General features: G+C 42.2%; 1 protein-coding gene across 1 annotated transcript in view; it reads right to left on the reverse strand.

The window, feature by feature from the left end:
• The window catches only part of LOC126412458 (WD repeat-containing protein 48), a 169,623-nt gene that overhangs the window by 117,054 nt on the left and 39,712 nt on the right, over positions 1 to 12,857 (reverse strand). Inside the window, exon 3 of the mRNA XM_050082066.1 lies at positions 3,936 to 4,148. Within this exon, the coding sequence (XP_049938023.1) occupies positions 3,936 to 4,148 (213 nt within the window). The remainder of the gene's footprint in view (positions 1 to 3,935; positions 4,149 to 12,857) is intronic.

The following is a 12,857-nucleotide window of genomic DNA, read 5'->3' on the forward strand; positions in this document are numbered from 1 at the left end:
GTTGTGAGCAGAGTTTCAATAGCTTTACTGTGGCCAGTGTTTGTAGTTCCACCCATTAAGGGTTGTGAGCACTGAAGTCACCAAAATGAGTAAGGGTGGGAGGAACTGAGGAATTAGTGCAGATACCATGTTCTGAATCCTTCACCTTCGGGAGGAAGGCACACATTGCAGACATAAAATCCAGAGACATCCTCACACGAACAGCCACAGTCTCAAAAGTCATATCGTATGACGCACAATCGCTGTAGACAAAGTCAAGGTGCAAATACCACCTGATGCTCTGTCATAGTCAGCTAGAGTCTTAAAATAGCCCCAGTAGCCGCAGATGATAGGGATTTGCAGTGCTGGGAAACAAGTTTCCTGGAGACAATGCAGAAAGCACAGGTCAACCAGGTGATGGAAAAAACACTACAATTCCATTTAACAGCATCCAGCGAGAACGTGAAGGAAGCAAGTAGCCATGTCATACACCAGGCTCATCTGCTGCCACTGGTTGTGAGAATAAGGCATACACACAAATTCTGAGGTAGGTTGTGTGTGAAAGGAGTCAGCACCACAGTGGCCACCAGGAACTCCGCCTCTGGTACACAGTTGGTATATGCGGGATCTGGTGGCATGGTAACCACCAGAACCACCTCCATCTTGGAGGTCGTCTTTTTGTCACTCTTCTTTTTGGATGATTTCAATGTTTGTGAAGGCCTATCTGCCCTAATTCCAGGGCAGAGGAAGAATGTGAATCCCTATGACCAGCAACCTGTGGCTCCTTCATCCAATGGATGGTATTCTGTTGCAGATCAGCAGAATCCTCGGAGGGAAGTGACATGAGGGACCATTCCAGGTGAGAGACACCAGAGGAAGGTGTTGCTCCTCTGGCTGTGGATTGAGGATCGATGTTCCCAGTCAGTGGGGAGAGCACACTCCCAAAGTGGGTATTGGGGGAAACTGTAGGAGGGGGCACCCCAACCACGAGGGAAGATGGCATAGTTAAGCGGCCCGGAGGGGCTTGACGCAGAAGGCATGAAGGGGGAATGTACTGCTTTTACAACGGATGACATCATCATAGACATAGGAAACGTCATCATCACACGAACAGGACACAAACAATAATATTTCTGTTTGGCCTCTTGCTATGACTGTCAGACAAAAGTCTTGAATTCTTGGATCTTCCTTTCGTTTTGGAAGATAGTGCACCTTGTTGAACAGGGAGAAAGGTACTTGTCGCAGTTGACACAAATGGGGAAATGCATAAAGAGCATTCATAAGCAACTGAAATCCACAATTGCTACAGGTGGACATGTCATTTAAGCTCTCAGGTTTTCAAATCTCATTTGATGCATTCCCCAACAGCCAGTCTTTCCTTCGCATCCCGTACGGTAAGCCTCTGACCCATGGTTCTGGATGACTTTCCTGAATTTTATCCCTTTTCCTAGACCTCTCCAGTCCTTTTTCCTTCAACCCTCTTCCTTTTCCTTCAACTCTTCTGCCTGAAGGAACCACTGGCTCTGAAAGCTTGCCAATTACAACCCTCTTAAACGTGTGTTCTGCCACCGCTTGGTGAGCAGATGTTTTATCTGTCCAATTGAATAAAATACCTCATGTTGTATTTGTGTTTTTTTTTTATGCTTGGTGGTGTCACTTAACGGTGTATGAGCACATATAAAAGTATGTTTGCCTTTTATTTTGCTCAACAGTACAACATAATCAAACTTGATCAAAATTGAAGTGTATCTCTCAAGTAGGTTTACTTGTAGGTATTGTGGGGAATATGTCTCCCCTTGTCTCTTAGCCCTATGTTCCTCCACAGTGTAGCCAGGATAGGAAACATTGTGGGGTCACATTTATTTATTTACACAACTAGTTTCATAGGACTAAACTGATGAGCAAATCTTCAAGGTCATAGAACATGAAATTACAACATAAAAGTAATAACAGATAAAATAAAAAGCTTATGAACCCAAAAAAAGTCAAACCCTAAGTTTAAGTAAATGCAATCAAAAATATAACATAAGAACCAGCTTAATTTTTCTAGAAACTCTTCAACAGAATAGAAGGAGTGATGCATGAGGAAACTCTTCAGTTTCAATTTAAAAGCACATGGATTACTGCTAAGATTTTTGAATTCTTCTGGTAGCTTATTGAAAATGGATGCAGCAATATACTGCACATCTTTCTACACAAGAGTTCAGAAAGTGCGATCCAAATCCAGATTGGATGCCTGCCGAATATTAACTGCGTAAAAGATGCTAATTCTTGAGAATAAGTTGATACTGTTGACAAAAAATGACAGTAAAGAATAAATATATTGAGAGGGCAATATAAAAATACTCACACTAATAAATAGGGGTCGACAAGTGGTTCGAGAAATAACACCACTTATTGCCCAAACAGCCTGTTTCCGAGTCAAAAATATCTGTTTAGAATGGGAAGAGTTACCCCAAAATATAATACCGTATGACATAAGCAAATGAAAATAAGCAAAGTAGACTAATTTTCATGTCGAACGATCGCTTACTTCAATTACTGTCCAAATAGTAGAAATGGCAACATTAAGTGTTTGAAAAAGATCCTGAACGTCTGCTTTCCACGACAGTCTACTATCTATCTGTACACCTACAAATTTGAACTGCTCAGTTTCACTAATCAAATGCCCATTCTGTGAAATTAAAATGTGTGCAGTGTAGTAATCCTTTCCTTCTGAAGAGACTGTTGGGGCTACGCAGCCATCAGCATAAGAAAGTTTTAGCCACCTCATTTATGAATCATATGAGTTAGTGCCAGTGTAGTGGCTCTTCCCATGGTCATCACACCACCACACCTACAGCTACCTGGCCAGGTAACCACTGCCCGTGTCCCAGCCATGGCAGGCACATACTCCCTAACATACGCAGAGAGTTTTCACTGCAGGCACCAATAGTGCAATAGTGATCCCTGCATGGGCAGGGAAATATCATTGCACAGGTACTTGACGATCCCCCCCCCCCCCCCCCCCTCCCGAAGGAATGGCTAATATGTTGGGTTTTGCCAGAAAGGAATGATGAAAAGATAGAAAGGTGGAATGTACACCGTGTTGGGCGACATTCCCCACACTTCTGTAAAATTTGGAAGATGGATGGTAGTTCAAATCCAACGATGGGCACCATGCAGTGAAGGATGAAAAGATGTATGAAGTGTCGGTGGGTGGGAGGGGGGACCCAAAAGCCAAATTCAAATAGGGTCGGCACCAATGAGACCAACCTGTGGACATGCAGAGGGGAAAAAAGAATAGTAAAAGGATGGACTTGCAGCACAGAAATGGAAGTAGCACTGCAAAGGGTAAGAGCTGTGTGTTGGCCTAGCTTGTACTCTCGCAAGAGACTTTGGGGGCTAAGGGGGGGTGGGGTGAGGGGGGGTGGGGGGGTGGGAGGGTAGGTCATCATTAAATATATAACAGGCATTTAAGATATTTTACGTTTACGAATTATCACAGGCACACAAATATTTTTGAGCATTTGGCAACATAGAATGGCATGCCAATGTGTTAACCAGGAAACATTGCTGCAAGTACTTTATTTAATTTGTTGAGTAAAACATTTAGAAAGATTAATCAGTATTATCAGGTAGAAAAAATAATACCTACGTCACTTTTAATAGCCTGTATGCGACAGGCAGGAGAGAAATAGAATAAAATAGACTGAAGTTGCACAATCTGTTCAGCAGAACATTGATACCGTTCTTTATATGAAATTATCTGATGGTAACTGTAGATTCACCTTTTCTTTAGTCTTGTTTCAATGTTGCTTTCTGACTGAAGATACTTCCTTTGTCTCGTACTGAGCTACACACACACACACACACACACACACACACACACACACACACACACACACACACACACACACTACCACCAGGAGGGGGTAAATGCTATCCTAGTTTACAACTGATATGTATGAACTTACTTGTAACAGTGTTGTTGCTTGCTGTGAGGGCTGTCAGTGTATTCACATCCCATAAGAAAATAGCCCTATCTAGGCCAGCTGATGCAACTTGCTCTCTGTCCTTGGCATACGCCAGAGCTTTCACATAATCTTTATGAGTGCGCAAGGTGGACATGCAAAATCCTTTGTGTGCATTCCAGACCTTTACTGTGGTGTCTGAGCTTGCTGAAATCACTGAAAAAACAAATTTTTGTTAGAGAGAGAGTAAAAGTGGAAAGTAAGAAATTTCATAGTAGTGTAATAAAATTAAAAATTGAAAAATTTGGAAGCGATTAGCAATATTGAGTGAGTAAATTTTCACGGAAAACATATCTACTTCTACACAGATACTCCACGAGCCACTGTACGGTGCGTGGTGGAGGGTATCCTCAACCACAGCTTGTTATTTCCCCTCCTGTTCCACTCACAAATAGAGCAAGGGAAAAGCAACTGTCTGTGCGCCTCCATATGAGCCCTAATTTCTTGTATCTTATCTTTGTGGTCCTTACATGCTATGTACGTTGGCAATAGTAGTATCATTCAGCAGTCAGCTTCAAATGCCTGTTCTCTAAATTTTTTCAATAGTGTTTCGCAAAATGAACATCACCTTCCCTTCAGGTATTCCCATTTAAGTTCCCAAAGCATTTCCGTAACACTTACGTGTAGTTCAAACCTAATAGTAACATATCTACAGGGTGTTTCAAAAATGACCGGTATATTTGAAATGGCAATAAAAACTAAACGAGCAGCGATAGAAATACACCGTTTGTTGCAATATGCTTGGGACAACAGTACATTTTCAGGTGGACAAACTTTCGAAATTACAGTAGTTACAATTTTCAACAACAGATGGCGCTGCAAGTGATGTGAAAGATATAGAAGACAACGCAGTCTGTGGGTGCGCCATTCTGTACGTCGTCTTTCTGCTGTAAGCGTGTGCTGTTCACAACGTGCAAGTGTGCTGTAGACAACATGGTTTATTCCTTAGAACAGAGGATTTTTCTGGTGTTGGAATTCCACCGCCTAAAACACAGTGTTGTTGCAAAAAGACGAAGTTTTCAACGGACGTTTAATGTAACCAAAGGACCGAAAAGCGATACAATAAAGGATCTGTTTGAAAAATTTCAACGGACTGGGAACGTGACGGATGAACGTGCTGGAAAGGTAGGGCGACCGCGTACGGCAACCACAGAGGGCAACGCGCAGCTAGTGCAGCAGGTGATCCAACAGCGGCCTCGGGTTTCCGTTCGCCGTGTTGCAGCTGCGGTCCAAATGACGCCAACGTCCACGTATCGTCTCATGCGCCAGAGTTTACACCTCTTTCCATACAAAATTCAAACGCGGCAACCCCTCAGCGCCGCTACCATTGCTGCACGAGAGACATTCGCTAACGATATAGTGCACAGGATTGATGACGGCGATATGCACGTGGGCAGCATTTGGTTTACTGACGAAGCTTATTTTTACCTGGACGGCTTCATCAATAAACAGAACTGGCGCATATGGGGAACCGAAAAGCCCCATGTTGCAGTCCCATCGTCCCTGCATCCTCAAAAAGTACTGGTCTGGGCCGCCATTTCTTCCAAAGGAATCATTGGCCCATTTTTCAGATCCGAAACGATTACTGCATCACGCTATCTGGACATTCTTCATGAATTTGTGGCGGTACGAACTGCCTTAGACGACACTGTGAACACCTCGTGGTTTATGCAAGATGGTGCCCGGCGACATCGCACGGCCGACGTCTTTAATTTCCTGAATGAATATTTCGATGATCGTGTGATTGCTTTGGGCTATCCAAAACATACAGGAGGCGGCGTGGATTGGCCTCCCTATTCGCCAGACATGAACCCCTGTGACTTCTTTCTGAGGGGACACTTGAAAGACCAGGTGTACCGCCAGAATCCAGAAACAATTGAACAGCTGAAGCAGTACATCTCATCTGCATGTGAAGCCATTCCGCCAGACACGTTGTCAAAGGTTTCGGGTAATTTCATTCAGAGACTACGCCATATTATTGCTATGCATGGTGGATATGTGGAAAATATCGTACTATAGAGTTTCCCAGACCGCAGCGCCATCTGTTGTTGGAAATTGTAACTACTATAATTTCGAAAGTTTGTCTGCCTGAAAATGTACTGTTGTCCCAAGCATATTGCAACAAACGGTGTATTTCTATCGCTGCTCGTTTAGTTTTTATTGCCGTTTCAAATATACCGGTCATTTTTGAAACACCCTGTAGCAGCCTGCCTCTGAATTCCTTTAATGAATTTCTTCAATCCAACGTGGTATGGATTCCAAACACTCGAGCAGTACTCAAGAACCGGTCACAACAGCTGTGGCAAAACAAGCACTGTATCTTTTGAGAGATACAGAGGCAAGTGAGTAAGCCGGGACTTACCCCAGTTCATTACTATTAGCGCCACGTCATCATGAAGCACCCGTGCATAGCATACAGAGTACTGCGCAATAATTTAAGAATGAAATTAAAGTAGCTTTACCAAACTTTGTCAACATATGCTTCAGTACATTAATGTTTAAACTGTTACATCTCAGAGTGATCAGATGAATGTGTTTCACTAAATACATTGTTTTTTACAAAAAAAAAAAAAGTGGTGCTGAATAATAAAGCTAGAAAGCCAAAAATTTTTCAGAGTGTGCAAACATATGTCAAAATCAACTGCTACAAATCTCAACTTGATCGGAGCTGTATATTAAAAGTAATCCGTCGCTCAAAACAGCGTCCTACATGTGGTCTCCTTTGCAAGTGAATCACACTTTCCTAAAATTCTCCCAATAAACCGAACTCAAACATTTGATTCACTGCCACAGTTCTCACACACTTGTTCCAACTCACATAGCTTTGCAATGTTACACCCATATGTTTAAATGACTTGACAGTGTCAAGCACGACACTAGTAATACTGTATCTGAATATTACAGGTTTGTTATTCCTACTCACCTGCATTAACTTCCAGTCTTCGACATTTAGAGCTAGCTGCCATTCATCATACCAACTAGACATTTTGTGTAAGTAATCTTTTACCCTCCTACAATCACTCAACTTCTGTCCTTCCCGTACAGCACAGCATCATCAGCAAACAGCCGCGGATTGCTGCTCACACTGTCCGCCAGATGATTTATGTATAAACAAAATAACAATGATCCTGTCACACTTCCCTGTCTCTGATGAACACTCGGCGTCGAGATCAATGTACTGGATTCTGTTATTTATGAATTCTTCAACCCCTTCGCATATCTGGGAATCTGTTGTGTATACTCGTACCTTTGTTAACAGTCTGCGGAGGAGCATCATATCAAATGCTTTCTGGAAATCTAGAAATATGGAATCTGCTTGTTGCCCTTCATCCTTAGTTCTCAGTATATCATGCGAGAAAATGGCAAGCTGAGTTTCGCAGAAGCAAAGCTGTCTAAAACCATGCTGATTCATGGACACAAGCTTATTAGTCTCAAAAAAGTTTATTATATCTGAACTGAAAATATGTTCAAGGATTCTGCAGCAAACAAACATTAAGGATATTGGTCTGTAATTTTGTGGGTCTGTTCTTTTACCTTTCTTATATACTGGAGCAACCTGGGACTTTTTTCTGGGCGAGAGACTCACGATGAATGTCAGCTAGGTAAGGAGCAAATGCCATAGACTGTTGTTGTTGTTGTGGTCTTCAGTCCTGAGACTGGTTTGATGCAGCTCTCCATGCTACTCTATCCTGTGCAAGCTTCTTCATCTCCCAGTACCTACTGCAACCTACATCCTTCTGAATCTGCTTAGTGTATTCATCTCTTGGTCTCCCCCTAAGATTTTTACCCTCCACGCTGCCCTCCAATACTAAATTGGTGATCCCTTGATGCCTCAGAACATGTCCTACCAACCGATCCCTTCTTCTGGTCAAGTTGTGCCACAAACTCCTCTTCTCCCCAATCCTATTCAATACTTCCTCATTAGTTATGTGATCTACCCATCTAATCTTCAGCATTCTTCTGTAGCACCACATTTCAAAAGCTTCTATTCTCTTCTTGTCCAAACTATTTACCGTCCATGTTTCACTTCCATACATGGCTACACTCCATACAAATACTTTCAGAAATAACTTCCTGACACTTAAATCTATACTCGATGTTAACAAATTTTTCTTCTTCAGAAACGCTTTCCTTGCCATTGCCAGTCTACATTTTATATCCTCTCTACTTCGTCCATCATCAGTTATTTTGCTCCCCAAATAGCAAAACTCCTTTACTACTTTAAGTGTCTCATTTCCTAATCTAATACCCTCAGCATCACCCGACTTATCTCGACTACATTCCATTATCCTCGTTTTGCTTTTGTTGATGTTCATCTTATATCCTCCCTTCAAGACACCATCCATTCCGTTCAACTGCTCTTCCAAGTCCTTTGCTGTCTCTGACAGAATTACAATGTCATCGGCGAACTTCAAAGTTTTTATTTCTTCTCCATGGACTTTAATACCTACTCCAAATTTTTCTTTTGTTTCCTTTACTGCTTGCTCAATATAGAGATTGAATAACATCGGGGAGAGGCTACAACCCTGTCTCACTCCCTTCCCAACGACTGCTTCCCTTTCATGTCCCTCAACTCTTATAACTGCCATCTGGTTTCTGTACAAGTTGTAAATAGCCTTTCGCTCCCTGTATTTTACGCCTGCCACCTTTAGAATTTGAAAGAGAGTATTCCAGTCAACATTGTCAAAAGCTTTCTCTAAGTCTACAAATGCTAGAAACGTAGGTTTGCCTTTCCTTAATCTTTCTTCTAAGATAAGTCGTAAGGTCAGTATTGCCTCACGTGTTCCAGTATTTCTACGGAATCCAAACTGATCTTCCCCGAGGTTGGCTTCTACTAGTTTTTCCATTCGTCTGTAAAGAATTCGTGTTAGTATTTTGCAGCTGTGACTTATTAAACTGATAGTTCGGTAATTTTCACATCTGCCAACCCCTGCTTTCTTTGGGATTGGAATTATTATATTCTTCTTGAAGTCTGAGGGTATTTCGCCTGTTTCATACATCTTGCTCACCAGATGGTAGAGTTTTGTCAGGACTGGCTCTCCCAAGGCCGTCAGTAGTTCCAATGGAATGTTGTCTACTCCGGGGGCCTTGTTTCGACTCAGATCCTTCAGTGCTCTGTCAAACTCCTCACGCAGAATCGTATCTCCCATTTCATCTTCATCTACATCCTCTTCCATTTCCATAATATTGTCCTCAAGTACATTGCCCTTGTATAGACCCTCTATATACTCCTTCCACCTTTCTGCTTTCCCTTCCTTGCTTAGAACTGGGTTTCCATCTGAGCTCTTGATGTTCATACATGTGGTTCTCTTATCTCCAAAGGTCTCTTTAATTTTCCTGTAGGCAGTATCTACCTTACCCCTAGTGAGATAAGCCTCTACATCCTTACATTTGTCCTCTAGCCATCCCTGCTTAGCCATTTTGCACTTCCTGTCGATCTCATTTTTGAGACGTTTGTATTCCTTTTTGCCTGCTTCATTTACTGCATTTTTACATTTTCTCCTTTCATCAATCATCTTTTTACCTACTTGATCGTCTGCTGCCTTCACTACTTCATCCCTTAGAGCTACCCATTCTTCTTCTACTGTATTTCTTTCCCCCATTCCTTTCAATTGTTCCCTTATGCTCTCCCTGAAACTCTGTACAACCTCTGGTTCTTTCAGTTTATCCAGGTCCCATCTCCTTAAATTCCCACCTTTTTGCAGTTTCTTCAGTTTTAATCTACAGGTCATAACCAATAGATTGTGGTCAGAGTCCACATCTGCCCTGGAAATGTCTTACAATTTAAAACCTGGTTCCTAAATCTCTGTCTTACCACTATATAATCTATCTGATACCTTTTAGTATCTCCAGGGTTCTTCCATGTATACAACCTTCTATCATGATTCTTAAACCAAGTGTTAGCTATGATTAAGTTGTGCTCTGTGCAAAATTCTATCAGGCGGCTTCCTCTTTCATTTCTTAGCCCCAATCCATATTCACCTACTACGTTTCCTTCTCTCCCTTTTCCTACACTCGAATTCCAGTCACCCATGACTATTAAATTTTCGTCTCCCTTCACAATCTGAATAATTTCTTTTATTTCATCATACATTTCTTCAATTTCTTCGTCATCTGCAGAGCTAGTTGGCATATAAACTTGTATTACTGTAGTAGGTGTGGGCTTCGTATCTATCTTGGCCACAATAATGCGTTCACTATGCTGTTTGTAGTAGCTTACCCGCATTCCTATTTTCCTATTCATTATTAAACCTACTCCTGCATTACCCCTATTTGACTTTGTGTTTATAACCCTGTAGTCATCTGACCAGAAGTCTTGTTCCTCCTGCCACCGAACTTCACTAATTCCCACAATATCTAACTTTAACCTATCCATTTCCCTTTTTAAATTTTCTAACCTACCTGTCCGATTAAGGGATCTGACATTCCACGCTCCGATCCGTAGAACGCCAGTTTTCTTTCTCCTGATAACGACATCCTCTTGAGTAGTCCCCGCCCGGAGATCCGAATGGGGGACTATTTTACCTCCGGAATACTTTACCCAAGAGGACGCCATCATCATTTAATCATACAGTAAAGCTGCATGCCCTCGGGAAAAATTACGGCCGTAGTTTCCCCTTGCTTTCAGCCGTTCGCAGTACCAGCACAGCAACTACTGAAAAGGCTGCTGCCCCTCTTCAGGAACCACACGTTTGTCTGGCCTCTCAACAGATACCCCTCCGTTGTGGTTGTACCTACGGTACGGCTATCTGTATCGCTGAGGCACGCAAGCCTCCCCACCAACGGCAAGGTCCATGGTTCATGGGGAAGTGCCATAGACTACTCTTTGTAAAATCAAACAGATTCCATCCGGACCAGGTGATTTATTTGTTTTCAAAATCTTTCAGTTGTTTCTCTATGCCACATACGCTTATTTCTATGTCGTCCATACAGGAGTGTTCGATGGTCAAATTTACCCCTGTGTAAATCATTTCTTCAATGTGAAATGTAAAACTTTGGCTTTCGTTTTGCAATCTTCAACTGCTGCACCAGACTGGTCACAAAGGGATGAATGGAAGCCCCGGACCCACTAAAATATATTTTTCTCAAGTTCTCTGCCAGATATTTTGCTAAGATGTGACAGTCGTAGTTTTGAGCATAGATCTTTTCGCAGTCCAACAAATCTCTACTAACCTTCACTTGTCATTTGTGCATCCCCTTTTGAACCTAGAGGGCAGCACCTTCCAAATTTCGTTATTAAACCATGGTGGGTATTTACCATCCTTTATCCACCTACCAGCTGCATAACTCTCCAGACTGTGATTTACAATCTGCTAAAACTTTTCCCAGAATTCCTCTACATCCGTCCTAATGGAACTAAGTGAAGCTAATTCACTGTCTAAGTGAGATGTTAGTAACTGCTGATCTTCTCTATCTAGCAGAAACACTTTCATAGCCTTCTTATAATTTAACTTTCATGTTAAAGTTCTGTCCAGAGTGCCTCCCAGGTATTTTGGGCTTTCGTTGAATGTGACTGTGCCAAGAGGGTCGAACTGTGGATTGATCTTTGCTGATGAAAGGCGATTAGATAGGTGGAACAGGCCTACCTCGGTTTTAGAAACATTTGGTCACAGTCACCATGTCTCAAAATACTCAAAGTTTAGTAAGGCTGTTCGTTAGGTGTTCTTCACATTCAGAAAGGTCTTCACTATGATATGAAATTGCATATTGAAATTTCGGCTGGTCAGCTGTGTAGAGGTTGAACAACACTGGAGCAAGAACAGAGCCCTGAAGTAATCCGTCATTGAGTACATGCCATCTGATTTTCTCTTCTCCTTGATGTACTTTAAACCGCCTTCTGCTTAACATGTTACTTAAGAGGTTGCCTAGAGTTTTGCAAGGTATTGCTCTCAAAAATTTCAATAATAGGCCCTCGCGCCACACCATGTCATAAGCTGCTGACAGGACAATAAACACTACTCCAGTTTTAAGTTTCTTTTGGTATCCATATTCTATGTGAGTAGTCAAGGAGAGCACTTGTTCACAGCAGCTTCTATAAGGTCTGAAGCCAGCTTGTTCAGGTGGTATCATAGCATTAATTTGATCTTGGATTCGGTTTAGAATCATTCTTTCCAATAGCTTGTAAGCACAGCTACGTAGAGATATTGGGCAGAAGTGTTCTGCAGCTGTTCCCTCTTTCCCTGGCTTTCTGATACCGATAATTTTTGCTCTTTTAAATTTTTTGGGTAATGTCGCTGTGCGAAGAATTTCGTTAAAAAGGCAAACTAGACAATTTCGCATTACCGGTCCACTGTGCACCAAAAATTCAGGGTAAAGCCCATCTGTACCTGCAGCTTTTCTACATTTCGTATGCTTAAGGGCTGTCTCCAGTTCAGTGATTGTAAATGGAGAAGAGAATTCTGGATTATGTTTCAGAGATCTCTTGACTTCCGTAAGCTCTGTCTTTACTTGCCGAAGATTTGCTTTATCTGTTGGGACCTTGGAAACTTTCACTAAGTGACTGGCGATTGAGTTGCATGAGACCGTTGAGTTTTCTTTGTTGTGGGAAGGGTCTTCGTGAATCAGCGTCCAAGCTTTCCTATTGGAGTGTGTGAAATCGAGGTCCTGGTGAGTGTTCCTCAGAACACCTAAAATTACTGCCTAGCCTAAAAAAATCCTCATGTGCCTCCAGTATTACTCTGACATCCGAGTACCTACTTCCTTTGTATAGTGCACCCCTGAGTCCTAAAAATCCCCACACAATAATGCAAGTCTAGAAATCTGCAGCCAAGACCGTCACAGAGTCGACGGAGTCGTTGGTTGAGACCCTCCATTTGGCTCTAAACCGAAGGACTGTTATCAACTCTGGGAATGATGCTGCACATT

Source organism: Schistocerca serialis, chromosome 7 (assembly GCF_023864345.2).
Source record: "Schistocerca serialis cubense isolate TAMUIC-IGC-003099 chromosome 7, iqSchSeri2.2, whole genome shotgun sequence".
NCBI classification, from domain to species: domain Eukaryota; kingdom Metazoa; phylum Arthropoda; class Insecta; order Orthoptera; family Acrididae; genus Schistocerca; species Schistocerca serialis.